The sequence below is a fragment of the Haliotis cracherodii genome, unplaced genomic scaffold (genome assembly GCF_022045235.1).
Source record: "Haliotis cracherodii isolate W230 unplaced genomic scaffold, xgHalCrac1.p SCAF_3, whole genome shotgun sequence".
Lineage (NCBI taxonomy): Eukaryota > Metazoa > Mollusca > Gastropoda > Lepetellida > Haliotidae > Haliotis > Haliotis cracherodii.
In genome coordinates this window covers 55,998,492-56,019,574 of record NW_027266286.1, presented here as the reverse complement: position 1 = coordinate 56,019,574, position 21,083 = coordinate 55,998,492, and the positions used below count along the sequence as shown (strand labels likewise).

General features: G+C 41.9%; 2 protein-coding genes across 2 annotated transcripts; both read left to right on the top strand.

Annotated features, from left to right (window-relative positions):
- Positions 1-44: 44 nt before the first annotated feature.
- On the top strand, positions 45-4,433 carry LOC139474914 (large ribosomal subunit protein eL24-like). Its single transcript, XM_071258107.1, has 5 exons — positions 45-76; positions 211-286; positions 2,510-2,757; positions 3,241-3,292; positions 4,303-4,433. The coding sequence occupies exons 1-5, from the start codon at positions 72-74 to the stop codon at positions 4,384-4,386; spliced, it is 465 nt and encodes a 154-aa protein (XP_071114208.1). The 5' UTR covers positions 45-71; the 3' UTR covers positions 4,387-4,433.
- A 9,481-nt stretch (positions 4,434-13,914) lies between these two features.
- On the top strand, positions 13,915-20,514 carry LOC139475544 (uncharacterized). The gene is made up of 2 exons (XM_071258734.1): positions 13,915-14,002; positions 17,355-20,514. The coding sequence occupies exon 2, from the start codon at positions 17,374-17,376 to the stop codon at positions 20,512-20,514; it is 3,141 nt and encodes a 1,046-aa protein (XP_071114835.1). The 5' UTR covers positions 13,915-14,002; positions 17,355-17,373.
- Positions 20,515-21,083: the final 569 nt, after the last annotated feature.

The following is a 21,083-nucleotide window of genomic DNA, read 5'->3' as shown; positions in this document are numbered from 1 at the left end:
GATATATTAAAAAATAACTAATAACATTTACTCCGTCTCGTCTATCAGTCTTTCCTTTTCCGGTCGCAATCATGAAGTAAGCCAACTTGGCTACATGCCTTCTTTATCCAAGCAATCCCGAATATATTTGTCAGTGAATGAAAATAAAAACGTTACTTTCCACCAGTATATATATATTTCCATCTCATATGTGTTTTATTTTTCTTCCAGGATCGAACTGTGTTCGTACAGCGGATACAAAATATACCCCGGCCATGGGAAGAAAATGGTCAAGGCTGACGGCAGGGTATTTACACTAATAATTTCCCTACATGTGTTTATCGACGTGCTTCTAACATTACATTTGGGGTTGGGAAGAATAAGTCCAGCTATTCGATGCAGATAAGCTATTGATATATGTTATAAATTCACTAGAGAGGTGACAATTGTCAATAAACAGCTTAAAACACGTCCATGTTTGGGAACAGACTAATATTAATTTAGATTTGCTTGTGACAACACGAAAAGTGATATGACACACTACATGGTACTTTATCGCAGATACGGAGACTCTGTCTTTCCCATGAAGGAGTGAAAGGAACACCTGACACCTTCAATTACACAAGACTCAGTCTCACTAGGCCTACTAGATAAATAATTGAAAAATTTCAGAAGAATATATGATTACCAACAATGCATAAATTTGGGGACCACCTAAATATATTTTTATCCTATTAAACAATCCATACCTGCTATGTTTCTTGGTCAAAAAGACAAATTTCTGTGGTCCCTTTTTTGTAGAATCTGCAACCAATTTTTTATAATTCTGCTAACTTTAGCTTAATTTCCATGAATTTCGTAGTTTGCACTTGTTTGACAAGTTCTTAAAATACCCATCTCCAGACAGTCCTGATGGTCAGTTTTAAAAAGTTGCACGCCCAATGGTCGAATGGTGAAAACGTACCATCATCCACTTTGAACATGGAATCGGGGAATACAGCGGGGAGTGAACAGTGCTAACATGGCTAATGGTAGAGCAGATACAGTATCATAGCTATGTACTGCTCCACTATTACTTTCCAACATCCACTTGTAGCTTAATCATGTAAATGTTATGCTAACGTACTACCAGACATTTTTATCCCTACAATCAGCTGTTTTAAAATGGTTATTCATTTATCCCCAAATCATATATCTTTAAGAATGCCAAATATTTTGATTGAAAATGTAGTTTGTCAAAACATTGACCTGTATTGTAAAAACAAAGGGGTCAAGTTTTCTATGATTTGGATTGAAGGCAGCATACAATTTTATGATCTCTCTGTCATTAAAGTTTGCAATTGTTAAAATAAATTAACATGCAATGGCTAGTTTTTTTTAAATATCACATTTGTTTTGTTCTCATCATTTATTGTTTTGGTGTAGTTAACAATGTTTAACAATGTTGCACTGTGAGTGAGTTTATCAGATTCTTCTCTGGTGAATTATGTTCATTTTAATAAGCATCATGAGACCTAAACAGACGTATTCGTACCCTAAAATTATATCTGAAGGTAAAAGGATCTTTATCTTAGTCTTCTTGAAACTACTTTTGTATTCTAATAATAGTTTCCCAGTACCCTATGCTTATCATAAAATGCTCATGTAATGAGGTTCGGGTGGTTCCATGTGTACCTTGGCTGATAGTGTGTAAGCTGACCCCTACATGGATCTTTGCTCATCCAGTCAACCATTGGTTTGCCTTGCCCAAGTTCAATTATGTACAGGTTGTTGTGTAAGGCTGATGTGTAATCAAACACACGGTGTGTATTTGGCGTTTTATTTTTTGGTACTTGGTTTATGACAAACTGATCTTAAAAACTGGCATTTCTGGTGTACCCCGTTGTGATATAGCAGGAATATTGCCCAAAATATCATAAGACCATACACTCACTCCTCAAAAAGCAGGAAGGGGGAAAATAATATACAGCTTCTTTGTTTTTGTTAAAATGGTTAATGCTGAGTATGATAATTACACTTATGAATAAAGAGTAACATTGTTTCCCTGCCCGACTCAGACAGGAGCTTAATGATCCATAAATGTTAGGTGAAATGCTGTGTGCAGAGATTAATCTAGATATTCAGACTCAAATCGACAGCTAGCAGTGTAAAAAAAAAATCCAATTAGAATTAATGTTTCCCATTTCATGTTAGCAGCTGGTTTTTACATTTGAAACTGGACCCGTGACGATCCGGGTTAATAGGTCTTCAGCAACCCATCCATGCTTGCCATAAAAGGTGACTAACGGGATCAGGTGGTCAGGCTCGCTGACTTGGTTGATGCATGTCATTGTATCCCAAATGAATTGATCGATGATCATGATGTCAATCACTGGATTGTCTGGTCCAGACTCAATTATTTTCAGACCACCGTCATACAGCTGGAATATTGCGGAGTGTGTTGTTAAACGGCCAAAAAAACAAAAAACACTGAATTGAATTAAATGTTTGAAATAATGATAACCGGAAAGGATGGTATCTGTTCTATCAGGTGTTCCAGTTTCTTAACAAGAAATGTGAACGTTCCCACAACATGAAGCGCAACCCTCGTGAGATCAACTGGACAGTGCTGTACAGGAGAAAGCACAAGAAGGGTCAGACTGAAGAGGTTTCCAAGAAGAGGACCCGAAAGACCGCCAAGTTCCAGCGAGCCATCACTGGTGCCACCCTCAATGATATCATGGCCAAGAGGAACCAGAAGCCTGAGGTCAGGAAGGCACAGAGAGAGCAGGCCATCAGGTAATCTTGGACACTGATGATTTATCTTCGAAGCTTGATAGTCACTATTGTACATTATCCACATAACAGTACTTGGTCAATAATGTTTTTGCAAACTGGGAATGGAAATTGCTTTGCCCATATGCAGCATGACAACCAGTTAAATCCACGATTGACTTAACTTTTTGTCCGTTGCTAAGCAAAGATTTTTTCAATGAACAAAATTGACCCGAAGTCTGTCTTAGGAAAATAAGCATTAAATAATCAACAAAAACTTATTGCCTTTTGATCATTTTTTAAATGAGCTATGGGTTTCCTTTGTTATATCGGACCTGAACATTGATACATGAATTTGTGTATGGTTACATTAAATATGTATATTGTGAACAGAGTATGGTGTAAAAAAATCCTTTCACAACTAGGTGTATTGTTCCTGCTGTAGGTGCAAATTAGTTAGTTATCAGTTCTAGTCTCTCAAACTCTGCTGGCATCTTTGTTCCCCAGGGCATACAAAGAGAAGCAGAAGACAAAGGACACACAGAAGAAGGCATCCAAGGTAAGTGTGTCAAGCTGAGCTGAATTCATTATGAAAAACTTTCAAATATTCATTTGCCATGCACATGATGCTCATTTGGAAAAAAGATGGAAATATGCCTTTTCGAAACTGTGATGTGCACAATATTTTCAAAGTACTTACATAGGTATCTCAACCTTGGAAACTTTTGCATCGGTTGAAATGAGATCCTTGACTCCAACTTGATACCTCTCCGTCAAGCTTTAACAAACCCTCAATAGTGATTCTCTTCAGGTGAACCTTGATCGATCTTGTCGGAGGTTTTGAGCGAAGTAGATGTTAGCTTTCTAAAAGGATTCATTTTCATCTTAAAACATGCACTCATTGAGCAGTGCTTTACAGGCACTTTCATCAATGTTTGGCATAGGAGAAATATAAGCGAAGCAAATATATATTCGTATGAGGGCTGGGTGTAAAATATAACTACATACCATCTCTACTAGGTATTCTCCATTCCAAGCTGCTGAACATGTACTTTCAAGATAGAGAAACCATATGTGCTGTTCTGAATGCTTCATTTACTCGTAATGATAATTTAGGAGCCCCTCATCTGAATGGCTAATAAGGAAATTCACCTGACGAGACCTCATGGAGGGTTGTCATGTCTTGATGGTGAAAGGAATTGAGTCAAAGTAAAAGTTCTTACTCAAATGAGATTGGACATTTCATAATTTACTTAACAGTTGTTTTTGTACAACCTTTGTAATGTCAATCATGAGCTATTGGCATGATACTTGTTACCCTTTGGAGGTACTTTTATTTTATTTTTAGCAAATGAAACAAAAATTGACAGCTCACCCTTTACAATTGCAGTTCTTTGTACTCGGTGAAATGTTTAAATTAAAGCCATTTTCCAAATTGGATTACAAGTTAATCATTGAGAAAATGCAAAAACAGGCATATCTAAAAACAATTAGCCTGTGACCCAAGTTTTCATATTATGTTCAGATTGTTGTAATGCCATATTCTTTAGTTCCATTCTTTACTTTCAGCCTGCTGCACCCAAGGGAGGAAAACAGTCCAAGGCCTCTAAGAATATGCCCAAATCTAAACCTATGGTCGGTGGCAAACGCTAAACTGTAATAATTGCAGGCTGAAATAAAAAAAAATGTAAATAGCTAAACTGGTTAAGTTGTCTTTGCAGGTCATGTGATATTGGCTTGGTTCACCACGGGGTAGAATAGGTCTTCAGCAACCCATGCTTGCTGTTAAAGGCGACTAATGGGATCCGGTGGTCAGGCTCTCTGACTTGGTTTATGTATGTCATTGATCCCAATTGCGTGGATCAATGCTCATGATATTAATCACTGGATTGTCTGGTCCAGACCCGATTATTTACAGGCCGTCATATAGCTGGAATATTGCTGAGTGCGGCGCTAAACAACCAACCAACCAACCAACCTGGCTTGGTACTTTTACTATTTTCTGGCAACTGAAGATTACCACATTCCGGGATTGCTACTAAATACCATTTTCCTGGCAAAGTAAAGGTTATCATACTCTTGGCTTGGTACTAATATGCGCTGTTAAATGCAATTGACATCACACTCCTCTTGGTACAAAATAACATTTTCTGGCAACTGAGGGGCCGTGGGGTAGACCGCTGGTTAAAGCATTCGCTGGTCATGCCGAGGAACCTGTTCAATTCCCCACATTGGTTCAATGTGTGAAGGCCATTTCTGGTGTCCAATGCTGTGATATTGCTGGAATTATGCTAAAAGCAGCTTAAAACTGTACTCACTCACCCTGGCAACTAAAGGTAACATCACATTTCAGGATCGGCACTGGGCTTGCTGCCATGCAACTGAAGGTTATTGTTATTATAGGTAACGTTAGCAAATGACTTCGATATAAATCAGGGATGTGAATGTGCTAGATGCTTTTCATGTCCAGTGAGGTGGCGGAAGCACCTGTAAAATACTCATTCAATCACTATTTCTATGCATTTCTGTGCCATTGCTTTTTATTTTAACTGGTATCTTTTTACCAGCAGTTTTGAGGCAAAATCAGCAGTATGAAAGACATTTCTAACTGCTGTTTAAGTAAGTGACATGACACGCAGAGTGCTGATGGTGAGCCACAGCTACCACATGTTGGTAAGGCAATCGTTCCTGTGTAAAAGACGACTACCGGTATGCTTGTCGTAAGAGGCCACTAACGGGATCGGGCGGTCAGGCTCGCTGACTTGGTGGATGCATGTCATCGTATCCCAATCGCGTGGATCGATGCTCATGAGTTCAATCACTGGATTGTCTGGTCCAAAATCGATTATGTACAGACCGCCGTCATCTAGCTGGAATATTACGTGTGCTGCATTAAACAACAAACAAACAATCGTTCGTGTAGATTTAGTTCACTTAGTTATGACCTAAATGTGACACAATGAAACACACAAATATGACACAAATCACTGTCATACTTACTGTCATAAATAGATACATAGCGTGAGAGTGAAGGAGTGAGCGAGTATGTTTCTAAGTCGCTTTAAACAACATTCCCGCAATATCATGCCAGGGGACAGAAAGGGAGGATGACAACCCTCTTCTTCAGTACGCCAGACGCGAGCCCTGTTCAGTGGTATTCCGCAGTGCGTACTGTACGCAGGATTCCATGAAATGTTCAAATCTAGTATGTGTGTGCCAATATCTCCATTTTGAAATTCATTTTTCGTGTTTATTTTTTGCAATGTTAGGCAAAGCCATGAAATATTATGCTTATGGTCATGTAGTTTACGTAATTTACTTAAGTGGGATGCTTAGACGGTTGAGGCCGCCTCCGTAGTCTAGTGGTAGAGCGTCCGCCCGGAGAGCGGAAAGTCGGGGTTCGATCCCCGACCGCGTCATACCAAAAGACGTTAAAAGATGGTACTTGTTGTTACCCTGTCTGGCGCTCGGCATAAGGGGTTAAAACAAGGACTGTTCGGCTCGGAGTATACTGTGTCTGAGTTGGGTATTTATGTTAAACTGCGGCATGGTATCTCAGTGTGCTAGCACTATAAATCGGCATCAGTCCGGACTAGCACAAGCAGCCACACACATGCAGGTCGCTATATAAGTGCAATAATCTTTGACGCGACGTTAAACCCCATTTCACCTCACCTCACCTTAGGCGGTTGGGGTTGGCATCTCCAGTAGAAGGCTTCACAAACTCAACGTCTTTGGCAGTGTAACCTGGAGTTGTGCTCCAGGTTTTAAATATATAAAATAAAGATAATTTAAAAGTGATATATTGACCATGAATTATCTGTGTGTATGGAAAGTTTTAAATTGAATATAATATGAATGTATGTAAATGTATTGATATGTACAACCATTAAATGTACCCAAAGTATATCACACGGGAGCGCACGTGGCCACTAATTATATTTAAGTAATGTTTTTTCTGAATTAACTGACAGGGTGCAGAGTACGGGAAGGAATACGAAATCTCGGGTAGGTGTAGAGAGCTAAGGTTGTCACAGAACAGCCAAGGGGATTTAAGAGATTCTATTAGTTTTGATTAAATATTTGAAACGAACAAGGGAGAAACCGGTCCGAAGCACATAAATGTAAGTTAGAAGATAAATCCAGGAATAAATAGATAGGGTTAGCCTAGGAGTACGAGGTCAGAATCCAGTATAAGTCACCAAGCTGTTTTAGTACTCAATCTTCAGACTAATAAATAGTTTTAGAGTATGAGAACCAGAACGGGCTCACGTGCTAGTGAGGTGAGGTGAAATGGGGTTTAACGTCACGTCAACGTGCTAGTCAACCTAGTGACGTCATATTAATTTATCATTAGACTGAAGTGGAGAAGTTTGAGGGACAAAAAGAGCTGGAAAACCTACAATCGAGGAACGGTTTACGGGACGACAGTAGATAGGTCAGAGGTAACTGCGCTCCTAAGTAATACCATCTTCCCGAGGCAAGAGAGTTAACTGACTTTAAAAGTGGAAACTGGACTTTTATTGTCAGTTAACTCACTTGCCTCGGGAAGATGAAGTAATGCAGATTGCTTCCAGTACGTTTGCGGAGTATCTGTTTGAATAAAATTATCTAGTCATCGAAATCAAGTTGTCTCGTTCCTGCCATGGTGTCTCCTGGATGTGAAGATCAAGAAAAAGAACCCGGTTACAACCTAGACGATCACCGAGAAGATTTTATGGTGCCGTGATCCGGATTCTTGGAAGGCAACTCTCCAACCAGGAGTACTCCAAGAACCGAGAGCATAATTGGGTAAAATCTCTCAAGGTAAGTGTTACCCTGAATTGATTGATTTGCTGTGCTGTAGTACATGAAAATTTATTGGAAATTAACCCACCAGAAATCAAGTCAAGGGTATATATACTCACACGCAAAAGAAACGCAAGTGGTTTTAAGCAAAAAGGTAACAAACACGGAACCATTAATTGATACGAGTTTTAGCATGTAGTGAAGCCTGATGGTGTTAACACTATTTTTGGTTGCATTTTGGAAGCCCCGAGTAAAAACGCAACATGAAAAACGAATCGCCAAAACGCACCATTTCAATGAATATGTGGGTATTATGCACCCATTTCTCGTGAAATCGAAAATGCACGAACTGTCACGAACTGTTGTGGGTATAAAACTGTTGCCGATTATTGAACCTACCACTCCTTGGTCAACAATGCCACGCCTAACTCAAATTCAGAGAAACCAGGCTATCGGACGTTTGGAAGCTGGAGACTCTGTCCAAGATGTTGCCCGTCATTTCAACGTTAACATAACCACAATTTACCGTCTCCTGCATCGATACGATGCTACACAGACCACAGATGACCTTCCTCGGAGCGGTCGTCCTAGGGTCACCACACCTCGACAAAATCGGCAGATTACCCGTCAACACCAGCGACATCCGTTCCTAACTGCAAGTGAAAGTGCTCGACAGACCATAGGAACACATAATCGAGACATTAGCCGGGACACTGTGATCCGACGTCTCCGCTCCAACAACCTCAGATGTCGCCGACCAGCACGTCGTCCTGTTCTCCAACCACGGCATCGACAAGCACGACTTCATTTGGAACAGGGTCATCACAATTGGCGTCATCGTGAGTGGAGGCGTGTCATCTTCTCTGATGAAAGTCGCCTTTGTGTCTCCCATGCAGACGGAAGAGTCAGAATTTGGCGGCGTCGAGGTGATCGTTTCGCTGACAGAAACGTTGTGGAAAGGGATCCATGGGGTGGACCTAGCGTCATGATATGGGCAGGGATTGGACTTAATGCGAGACTTGGACCCATGTGCTTTCTGAATGTTGGTCAAGGTCGGGGACACGGCGTCACTGCTCAGCGGTATACCGACCAAGTGATCAGACCCCACGTTGTTCCATGCTTTGCACAACATCAACAACACATTTTCCAGCAGGTCAACGCTCGTCCCCATGTTGCCAGAGCTACCACGGCCTTTCTGCAACAACACAACATCCGTGTTCTACCGTGGCCAGCCCTCAGCCCTGATCTGAACCCCATCGAACACTTGTGGGATGAGGTTAAAAGGCGTCTGCACAATGTGCGCCCAGTCCCTACAACTGCCGATGAACTACGTACAGCAGCTCTGGATGTGTGCAGGAGGATCCCTAGGGCCTTCACAAATCGTCTGATCCACTCAATGTACAGGAGATGTGTGGCAGTGATCAATGCTAATGGTGGTCACACCAGGTATTGAATGACATTTTGGGTATTGACCCGAAACTGTGTAAGCCCTTAACATTTGAATTTTTTTGTATGTCATCTGCCTTTTAATCCATGAAACTGTCTTCAGTCAAATTTTTGTCAACCTTGCCCTATTAGAATTTCTTGTCTTTACTGTTGAAAATAAATAACATGTATACTGCATACTCGACTTGCGTTTCTTTTGCGTGTGAGTATATATACACGTAGTCTTGGTAAGGTAATTGATGGAAGTAGTATGAATCCAGAATCTAATGGCCCCAGAAGTGAGTCGACTAACATAGGAAGGTGTGCGACTATTGTAGCCAGAGTATGTCCCTTTAATGCGGATTTAATAGAGAGCGATCTGAAGGAGTGGGTGAAGTTGTCCCCGGTACTACGGAACTGGATAGCGAGACAAAAAATAGCAGGTACAGAGAAGGAAGATGATCGCCGGGACAAATATAGCGGTATACATTACATTTTTAAATAAAAAGAAGGCAGCGGAGGACGCAGAAAAAGAAAAAAAAGGCTAGAGAGGATAAGAGAAAAAGGGAGAGGTACCAAGCAGGGGTAAGGAAATAGTAAAACAAGGGGAATACGTGGCAAATGGAGATTTGAGAAATTAAAATAGGTTATCTGTGTAGGAATGCATAGGTTTAGATGTGATGTGAGGTGAGGTGAAATTGGGTTTAACGTCGCGACCAAGATTATTGCACTTATATAGCGACGTGCATGCACGTGTGTGTGTTTGTTGCTGCTTGTACTAGTCCGGACTGCCGATTTATACTGCTAGCTCACTGAGATACCATGCCGCAGTTTAACATGAATACCCCACTCCGACACATTACACTGAATCCGAGCCGACCAGTCCTTGTTTTAGCCCCTTAATGCCGAGCGCCAGACAGAGTAACAACAAGTACCATCTTTTAACGTCTTTTGTTATGACGCGGCCGGGGATCGAACCCCGGACCTTCCGTTCTCCGGGCGGACGCTCTACCACAAGACCACGGAGGCGACAGGTTTAGATGTATAATTGGGAGAAAATAGTATGAACGCTAACATTCTATCTAGGGATATAGCGGAGGCGTTAGCCCGGTTAGTGCAGCTCTATTAGAAAGGGATTTGGGGGAACGGGTAGAGGTATCTCCCGTGTTAAAACTTTTGATACTATACCAAAAGTTTCAGGGTATAGAACACCACGATAATTCTCCCGCACATATTATTTCGGTATCCTATTTCTTGACACAGAGGAGAAGGGAGGAGGAGGGGCTAGTCAGGGAATGATTAAGGAGGGAGAGAATACAGAGCAGGGGAAGAAAGAAGAGATTACCTAAGGATTAGGATAAGGACGATAAGTAAAAGCAAATTAGAATGGCGGAAGGAAATGAAAGAGTACCCGAACTTCCCGCGGATTTAGTGGCTACCCATTTAACCAGAGTAGAAAAGGCACAATGACTGCCGCAACAAGTAAGATATTTTTCGGGGGAGGGATATAAACGGTTCACTGACTGGCTAAAGGAGGCGGAAAAGGCCTGCATTTCAGTTAGCGCTCCCAACAAGGCTAAGTGCACATGCACTAGCCATACAGACGGCAGTGCACTAGGACCAGCAGCGGATTTCCTTGTAAGGAATGTAAGGATATTTCCTGGGCTGACTTAAAAACGGCCCAAAAAGACAGGTTTGGCGACCTAAGCGATGTGCAATATGCACAACAAAATCTTAAAAAAACTTAAGCAAGCATCGGGAGAAGTAGTGCAGGGGTATGCTGATAGACTCATGTCGCTAGCAGATGAGTGCTACAGTGCGGCCGAGCATCATTCCCCGATTATTCAAGGAATATTGGTGGATATATCTGTAGATGGTCTCCGTGAAGACCATGTAGCGAGAAGACTAATTAGTGAACATCCTACGGACCTAAGGGACGCTGTGAGGAAGGCTTCCTATGAGCAGCAGGCCCCACGAACCTATAACGTAAGGCGGCATAGGGAGGGAGCCCCTATGGAAGTAGTCACTTTTGGAAAAGATGCTAGGTATGAGGCCCTGTAAAGGCAGACGGGGGCTCTGACTCACAGGACAGAGATGCTGGCACAGAGTATGGAGCGTATGTTATCCTTGAACACAGCGCAGACTCACCCTAGTCACCATGTGGGTAAACCACGACCCACTAACTACCAGGGGGCACCGCATAATGGATTTAAGTTAGATACATCATTTTTTTAACTAACCCTCAATAAATTACTGAATTTGACCAGATATTTATGATACATTGAGCATAGAATGACATCAGTTGAGACCGAGTTGGCGGCCATCTTGGATTTTCAGCCTCCAGGGGGCGCTGCTGAGGTGGATCCATATCCAGAAATGTTCGGGATGGTTCAATGTATAAGTGTGCCAAGTTTGGTGCTTTTAACCCAAAGTGCACAATTATGACTAAAATCCAGCCTTAACCGCCCCACTACACAGGACAGAGATAAGCTAGTCGCAAGGACAGTCTAACGAACCCAAGGGGGGGGGGGGGGGGGGGGGGGGTGCAAGTGGTTCAGTGTGGTGACCGGACGACCAGGGTACCCGACTGCCAAATCAGGGCTGACTTGTCATCGAGGTTTCCAAGGCACCCCAATTTATGAATGGGCTCCAGACGGGTCGCCCTTATGCTCCTACTGCTGGGCAGTGGGATACATCCAGAGGAAGTATCGGCGTAGATATAATGACGGACCGAACCAGTGAAACTGGTAAACCCTGTTGACCATAGCCGTAGTCATTCAGGGAGTATAAAGACACGGTTAACGAAGTAACTGGACAAGAACTGGGAGGCTTAGTAACAGTGGTAAAGAAAGGACGCGTACAGATAGAGGCTTTAGTAGCTACGGAGGCAGATATTAGTGTAAGGTTTTTTTGTTTGTTGTTCAACGCCGCACTTTGCAATATTCCAGCTATATGACGGCGGTCTGTAAATAATCGAGTCTGGACCAAGACAATCCAGTGATTGACAACATGAGCATCGATCCACGCAATTGGGATCGATGACATGCATCAACCAAGTCAGCGAGCCTGACCATCCGATCCCGTTAGTAGCCTCTTACGACAAGCGTAGTCGCCTTTTACGGCAAGCATGGGTTGCTAAAGACCAATTCTAGCCCGGATCTTCACGGGTACAAACTGAATGAGGTCACTTTGTATTGCAATGCATGATCTGCGTGGGAAACAAATAAGACCTCTTACTGAAATGTACTACGAGTTCAGGTTTGTATCTTCATATTAATGTGTTGAAAATGAGAATAATAAATAGAATAACCCACATGGTGCTCGTGATTACGGAGTATATGGCACTTATCAATCAACATAGTTTTCACTCGTGACACATTTTCCGTAATCATTAGTACCTCGTTGGATGTTCAATAAAATTTTCTTCTCCTGTACGATACCTGTCTAGAATTCAGAGCTTTTACTCCGACACGATATACCCCTCTCCTTGAGGCAGAGATGAATCGTATCGGAGTCAAATATTTCATTTTAATGAGATTTGAACATATTCAATTTCAATTAAAAATGGCAATCTTTAAACTTTTCGACATTTTCCATCAGAAAGAAATGTAGGACAACCCCTATATATTTAATGTAATTATCGGATTCCTACACACGTTTTTAACGAATATAGCATAAAGCATTAAACATATTCTAACCTACACAAGGAACCAAACGCGTTCCTGAACCCCTCTCATAATGTTTTACTAGACGAACATTTACTCTATGAAAACATTTCTTTAAAATAATTGCTTTGGTTTTTTTCAGAAGAACCTTTCCTCCTCTGCAGTTAACACTTAGTAGAGACAATTTATGGATAACAACTTCTTTAATTACTGTAAAGGCGACGTTTCGGTATAGATCCTTACACCGTTGTCAAGCAACACTTAGTCAATGAAAACATTTCTTTAAGATAATTGTATTTATTTTTCAAAAGAACCTTTCCTCCTCTGCTGTTTTCATCAAGGACACTAAACTTGGTTTAGTTTGATCTAGACTTGCCTATATATATATTCCACAGTCATGACGCAGGACTATGTTTTTACAAGTTTTGTTTGTTGTTTAACTTTTAACAAGTATAGCGGTCGCAAGAAAAATGTTACGCTAAGGAGATGAACCAATTATTGGCAAGACAAATTCTTTTTCAGAAAGAGTGATAAAAATACTGACCTGCATGCCATTGCAAGCTGTCAAAGTTGATCATGTATCAATCTCAATTTGAATGTAGTTGAACCAGGGTTATGGTGGTGTTTGACAGAGATAATTGAACCTTTTGAATTTCCGTAGCTTTGTTCAATAGCATTGCACTGCATATTCAAATACAAAAAAATGATTTGAGGCTATTTTGCTATAGAATTTATTATTTTATTCTTATTGTGCTGCCCATACATGGGGACTCAGAGGGGAGTGCAGGGGTGCAAACACCCGTTTTCGAACAGTACCAATCGCGTTGGTGAATAAAAATACAAAATATAGAGTGAGTGAGTATGGCTTTACGCCGCTTTTGGCAATATTCCATCACGGCGGGGGACACCAGAAATGGGCTTCACAATAAAATATAGACGTTAAGAAATGGTGACAAGCTTTCAACGTAACAGTTATTTGTCTTAATATTGGTAAGCAAACGCAAATTGTTTTCCGAATTATATACGAGCAGTTTGTGACGTATGTCCAGCCCTCCCCGGCCCCCACCCCCCAAAAACGAAAAAAAGAATAAGCTGATTTTAGGAAACGATTGCCAAGTATATTGATAAGATTGGATTAACCCATTTTTACACAGAAATCCCAGTTCTGATCTTGCATGTTTTATCTCTTTCCGGCACCTCCGTCATCAATTCCAATGAATGAACATTTTCGACAGTCCATTATTTTTTTTGTAGCGGTTGGCACTTGAATTTTCGACCTGACGTCACTTCCGTCAAATCGAAGGAACACCATCAATCTACCCGTTGAGGAGAACATGAGCTAATATTTTCTTTCAATGGTTGGCAAAGTAAATAACCTTACATTTATCCAGGTAATTGTCAAACTGATTTAAATGAATTATATAATTGATATCACTTCCACAACTACATCATGATTGTGTGACACAGCTTGTGGCAATGACAAACTTATTTCACCCAGGATGATGGTCCCTATTTTCGGTGCATTTGCATTGCGCGCTTGTGTACAAGGTCGATAATATTTAGTACTTTCAACACAGTTAACTTACCAGTGTTTGTAGTCTGATGTGCAATACATGCGATATAGTTACAAGTTGGACAAAAATAGGAAGGAAAAGTCGCAATCTAAACTTTTTGAAAGAATGTAGATAGATCTACCAATCACAATTTCGCGTAGTTGGCTAAGTTGCAGCTGGTTGGTTATCTGTGGGCCTGATGTAGTTTTGCCGTGAGCCGCGATGAGATCCGATAATCAAGACATGTAGTAGGGTTATGTCTTGTGTGGCGGACCCAATCGTAGCTCCTGGCTATTGTAGTTTATGAAAATTGATTCAGATTTTGTCAAATATATCTACGTCATTGAGAATATAACTCAGTGTTCACATTCTTTTAATCATTGTTATGACCTTCAGTTTCTGAGCAACGTGAAATAAACTTGTCATTGCAAGTGGACCCATCATTTTCACAGTTAGCAGGCCATCACTTGACCAGCACAGGCCCCTGAAGCAGGACAGTGATATTAAAGGGGTAAACGCTGCATCCGAATATGAAAAGAAGTCCCTTATCACTGTCCTGCTTGAGGCCTGCCAACCAACAGAAGGATCCTGATCAGTCTGAAGATCTTTAGTGTTATCAAATACAACCATCAATATGTCTTTCGGGGGACAGGCGGTCGGGTAGCCTGGTGGTTAAAGCGTTTGCTCGTCATGCCGAAGACCCGGGTTTGATTCCCAACATGGGTACAATGTGTAAAGCCCATTTATGGTGTCCCCTGCCGTTATATTCCTGGAATATTGCTAAATGCTGTGTGAAACCTCACTCACTCACGCTTTCGGGGGACACGGGTGTCCCAGTCACCTAAGACGTGCAATTCACTGTGCAGTGCTGTGCACCTTCTTCATGGTGATTCCAGATTCAGAGAGGTCCCAAATACCCTATATATGTGATGTATTTTCCAACAAATGAAAATTCGGTGGTCACATTATAATGTGTGACCTGATACCTCCACAACTGGATCGAGCAGTCGACATTCGTCACCAATGGGACTGTATGGTCCCACGTTCTTCACCAAATAGAAATAGAATGAACAATCACTATGACAGATCTATCTTCACAATGTTTCAAAGGGCCCCTTGCTTTTTATCCCCCAGGAGTATAATACAGGGGGATATAGTCGCATCGCATTTCCTCGAAAACTATTCAATATTTTTTAACAAAAATTGGCAGATATATCAAACAGATCCTGATGTGGTGCCTTTTAATATTTACAGATTTTTGGCATTTATATTTTTCTCTAGTTCCATGGAAACAGTTTGTACTTAGTCTCATACGGGGGTGGATTTCATTTCCAGAGCACAACTCAAAAACGTTCAATAGCTTTTAACGAAACTTGGCAGATGTATCAAACAGATCCTGAAGTGGTGCCTTTTGCTATTTGCAGATTTTTTGCATTTTTTTTTTTTTTTATTTCCAAGGAGACATTTAGACTTAGTCTCAAAAGGGGAGTGGGGAGAACGTGTCATTTCCTGAACTTCAAACCGTGAAAGACTCTTCATCCAAAACTTGTACGTATTAACCAAGGGCTGAAGAAGTGCCTTTTGCCATATTGGAATTTTTCAACATTTGACTTTTCCTTGTTTCCATGGAAACAAATAAGACTTTGCTGAAACAGTTGTTTGACTCTGCTCATAGTGGTGTGTTTGTCCGGATGTTATGTGCTAATGGTCTTTGTGTTGGGGATAAATCTCATAAAAACTCATCTCCCCCTGCCTTAAAATCCCCCTATTTCTAGGTATGAAAAGCCCACCTTCCACACAGCTATATACGGTATACCTGATTCCATGATGTTTCATGCCACTAGCGTAAAGGGATCGTATTGCCTGATATGCTGTTTTTACCCACTCACGAGTTCTTGTCTTCACGAAACCAGGCAGTGTCATTGATTCTTTGTTGCTATCGCTGTTTAACACCAGCTTCCTCGTGTATGTCTACCAGTTGTAGTCTCTACAGGCTGGGGTATCTGTGCCCCTCCTTCCAACTGGGGGATAAATGCATAGTGTGAGATAGGATAAGTTTAAAAAATTGTAAATTCAATTGTATATTTATATACTAATCCTATCTCACTTGCTCTATGCCCACCTGGCCATCCCTGCATCACAGCCTCTAGTCAGCTCTAGGAAAGAGAATACTGTGGCAGGGGTATTCAGGTGATCAAATCGTGAAAGGTCACACCCATACACAGAAGATTACAGTGTGTGACCCATTTGTTTGGGTAGTGACCATGGTGATGCTGGGATGTGTTCGGGTGAAAGGTTTTCGAAGCTGGAAACTTTGTTCAAGCACGTTTCGACATAAGCATTGAAAGAAAGGAATAAATGCAAAGAATGAGATAGGATAATTATATACATATACCATTTAATGTAAAATTTATAATTTCTGCATCATTTGAGTCAGTGAGGTTTTCCTAGAAAGCAATATTGACTTTTTGTATTTCTTTGTAATTGAAATTTCATAAGTGTAGAAAATATTTACAGTGTCACATAAGTGTCAAACACTTCCAAATGAAAAGTTCTGCTTTTGAAAATTACGTTACTGTGCCAATTTTATAAGGAGTCTACAAGCCCCAAGTCGGCTTGTGGCAGCATTTTAATGTTATGAAATGGTATTTTATTAACTGATCCTGCTAGACCGAACAGACACAGGTTTCAGACTTGTGGCCAAACCAAAAGACTGGTTACCAGTAAACTTGATCTGGAAGGTACTGTATTTGACGTAATAAGTGCCCCGATCTAATAAGCACCCACGGCAATATTTGCTGATATATTGACAAGTGAACAATCCCAATCAGCACCCCATCCGATTGATCAATGTACACAAGACTTATTTATTCATATATAATATGCAGTTGTGTGTTATATGCACCCTTAATTATGGGCAATTAAATTCTGGAAAAAAATATCTGTGGTATGTCAACATTTCAGGCTGTCTGCATAAACCACGAAATTTACGATCTTTCAGCTGTTTTTTCACTAAAATAATATTCTAATAAGGGCCCCCTATTTCTAAGTTTGAGAGCACTCTGGGCGCTTATATGTCAAATACGGTATTAGAAGCATGACAAGATGGAATCCTACTGTGTTGAGATATCAGACATTCCCATGGGCATTGAATGGTCGGTCCCTAATTGGATGTTTTCTTTGTTTTTAGATTACTTAATGAGACAAATATGTCTGACAATCGCGTTGCAATGGATGGAGATGTTGAGAGAGCGGATGAAACAATGGAGGACCTGGAGAAGACAATCCTCAGCATGTGTTCTGGCGTGGGGCAGAGGTCTCCGCATGCAGTAGAAGCATCAGGGGCTGTTAGAACCTCCAAGGACTCGGCAGGTAGCCAGGAAAGGAGTCTGTTGAACAACCTGAGTCCCATCAAGAGAGCCGAGCAGGAGGTGGCAGTAGTGACCCCCCTGACACACACCTGGATGGGCACAGCTCAGAGCACACCCATTACTGACACAACTCACTGTCCAGTATACAACAGCAGAAGGAGGGGTTTGTTGTATCCCTCGGGGCCTGACCTTGAGATGCAGGCTGAGGACGGGGACAGCTTCACCTCATATGAGAACATCTATGATGACGGGAAAACCTACGAAGATCTTTTGTTGGAGGTGTCCCGGATCTGTGGGGGGTCCATGGCTGAAGAAAACAATGAAACTCTGACAAATATCAGTCGCATTAATGTGGGAGATATTGTGTCAACTACTGAGAAGCCTGCAACAAGCATCTTACCCGGACCCTCTCGAGCTGCCGATATAGGTGATGAGAGGTACTTTGCGCAGACTTTGACGTCTTCAGCCATGTCGGGGCGTTTCACGGGGGTTCACAAGAGTAGGCATGTGTTTGATGAGAGCACTGTAGAGATTGATCCTGAACCAAGTGCTGACATTCTTGGATTGGATAAGTTTATCTGCAGTGATCTTGATGATGATGAGGAGGAAGCAGATTCTGATGATGACAATGCTACAGCTATATCTAGGTTAATTGTGTTAGATACGTATGATGCGACCATGACTGATTCTATTGTCCATACAGATCCAGTCAGTCAAAGTGTATTGCAAATTAACAGTAATAAGTGCTTAAAAGAAACAAGGGAGGATGGGTTTGGTTGTGCTTTGAGTAAGGTTGTGAGTTCACTGTCACACTCCAGAAGTAGTCTTACTAGCAAGGAATCAGGAGAGCTTAGTGATACGCTTCTTGAAAGTGATGATTGTACGACATCGCAGGCTACGCCTGTTAAGGCAGTACCCGTCAATATGAGAAAACGGAAACGGAAACTGTTGAGAAGTGATAGTGAAAGAGAGGAAGGAGAGTTGACCTCGACAGCCACTGAAGCATCAGCTAGTGAAGTGGAGGAACTGGATGCAACTCTTGTCAAGACAACTCTTGAGCAGGACATTTTGAAAGAAGTGACAGATGACATTTCTTTGACCGCCAAGTCTGAGCCTCATGGAGTTGCAGCTGAGCCTGCTGAACGTCCTTGTGAAGGTGGTGGAGATGCTGTTCCTGCTTCAGAGGCACCTGGAGCAGCAACTGAGGTACCTGAAACATCGACAACAGTATCTGAAGCATCCCTTGCGGTGCCTCAAGAATCTGCAGTGGCTCCTGCACCATCAACAGAGGTACCTGAAGCAACAACAGAGGTACCTGAAGCAACAACAGAGGTACCTGAAGCATCAACAGAGGTACCTAAAGCATCAACAGAGGTACCTGAAGCATCAACAGAGGAACCTGAAGCATCAACAGAGGTACCTGAAGCATCTACAGAGGCACTTCAAACTTTCAAAGAGCAACCTGAAGTGAAGGTTGAAGCTGGGCATGATGTAAAACCTGAACCCAAAGATAAAGCTGTGCTCCCTTCCCCAAATGTTCTGTGCGATGATTTTGTGTTGTCGTTAACAGAAGACGAGGATGATGTGAGGAGAGTTATAGGTGAGAGTAAGAAGAATGTGGTCAAAACACAAGTGTCCACGTCTGTTGTTGAAGACTCATTGCTGATCTCAGGTAAACATGCTCATAGTCAACGGGGGAAGACCGTTGCTTCTGAATCATTTCAAGAGTCTATGATTTCTGAGATTTGTGAGAAACTGATGAAGGAAAAGGATGTGACCAATTATGGGAGCTTCACTATCATTGATAGCCCGGGAAAATGTATTGATGAAAGTTTTGTTGTTATTAGTGAAAGTGCTGTTTCTGCATCAAGTGATTTGGTAGATAAAGATGTTAAGAAAAACATAGTGATGATAAAGACTGAAGACTGCAGTAGTAGTGTGGCAGATGCAGAAGGAACCAAGAAAATAAGCAACACCAACATCGTGAAGGCCATGCCCCAAAACAGACCAGTTTCAGATGTGAAACAGGGCATAATTTTGAGCCCAATAACTGCACCCGAAACGAAAAAGACTAGCATTAAATCAGAAGCAAGGATTTCCCCAACTGAGAAAAATATCCTTGAATATGAAACTGGCTTGATGAGAAGTGTGAGGCTTAAGTGGGGTAGTCAGGGAATTCATAGACCTGACAAAAATCTTACTTACAGCTCCTGGGTAAGGAAGACACGTACCGACAGAAAAGTGGAGCCGACTTACATCTTGGAGGGTAATAGCAAAGTTCCTCCCCTGTTCAGAAAGAAGTCTGTTCCAATATCCGAATGTTCAGAAACCATTTCAAGATCTGGGTCACCAAAGCCAAAGAAACCACGGATACATGGCACTCCTGGTAAGGCCAGTGGAGACGGCACAAAGAGCATAAAATCTGAGCTACAGAAGCAGCTGACAGAAATACAAACGGAGGAGAAGAGGCTGTCGAGCGTGATGACCATGCAGCAAGAGGCATTCCTGCACAGACTGAGGGCGAAGCACGGAAAGATGTTCCAGGCACTCCGCACACAACAGAACCTGGAGAGACGGCAGCTCTTTGCGACCTGCGGGGGGTACATCAGTCCGGCTCTCACAGAGTACCAGATGATGCAGCTGAAGCAGGAGCACATGTTCCAGCTGAACCAGCTGGAGGCCGTCAACGGCATGGAGATGCAGAGGGGGTTTAACATTATCAACCAGGAGAGGCAGGCCCAGGCGAATAGGTTTCAGTCCTTGAAACTCCCGGCATGGGAATCGATAAAAAAGTTTGAGGAAAACACTGCTAGCGGTGCCCAGATGGACGATGCTCACATCACAGTTGGTCTGTCCAAGGGTGCGCCATGTGGTCCGGGCGTTGGTGAGAGGGACATTGTGAAGGTGTGTCTGCCTGTGGATGTTGCTGCGTTCATGATCAGGGAGGATGAAGTCTACGATGCGCACTATGTCACCTGATCATTCCCTCTGGGATGGACAATGTGACTTGTGTCACCTTTTAAGCATCATTGATTATCCAGCATGTGATTTGACCATCCTATCAATATGAATACCCTGGACCAATTCTCAGAGATAGATACTAGTCTGAAATAGTGAAAATCTAGCAGGAATAGTTGCCTTACTTTAACCACAAACCTGAAATGAGTTGTAGACGTGTCATCTTCCTGAGGCAAGGGCGTTAACTGTCTATAAAAACCCAGTTTCCACCCTGGATGGACTGGGCTCAAATAAGGCATCTATGCATAGTCCAATCAATATTGTTGAACAAGCTAGACATCCGGTTCTAAAACCACATGATTTCAACGTGCAGATTTCGGTGGACTGCAGGATTTGCAAAGCGTGTGTACTGTCAACTGGTCGTCGACACATATTTTCTCAATCCTTTATGCTTTTTTAATCAAGTTACTCAAGTGATTTGATGCATCTGTTTTATTACTTTATACCGTGTGAAGATTCCTGGGTAGAATAGGTCTTCAGCAACCCATGCTTGCCGTAAAAGGCGACTATGCTTGTCATAAAAGGCGACT

What these genes read in the sequence shown, in the direction of transcription:
- LOC139474914 (XM_071258107.1), top strand. An exon ending in CAGAGAGAGCAGGCCATCAG is followed by an intron (nt 2,758 to 3,240) that starts GTAATCTTGGAC and finishes TTTGTTCCCCAG; the next exon opens with GGCATACAAAGAGAAGCAGA. An exon ending in CACAGAAGAAGGCATCCAAG is followed by an intron (nt 3,293 to 4,302) that starts GTAAGTGTGTCA and finishes CTTTACTTTCAG; the next exon opens with CCTGCTGCACCCAAGGGAGG.
- LOC139475544 (XM_071258734.1), top strand. Translation starts at nt 17,374, where the DNA reads ATGTCTGACAATCGCGTTGCAATGGATGGAGATGTTGAGAGAGCGGAT.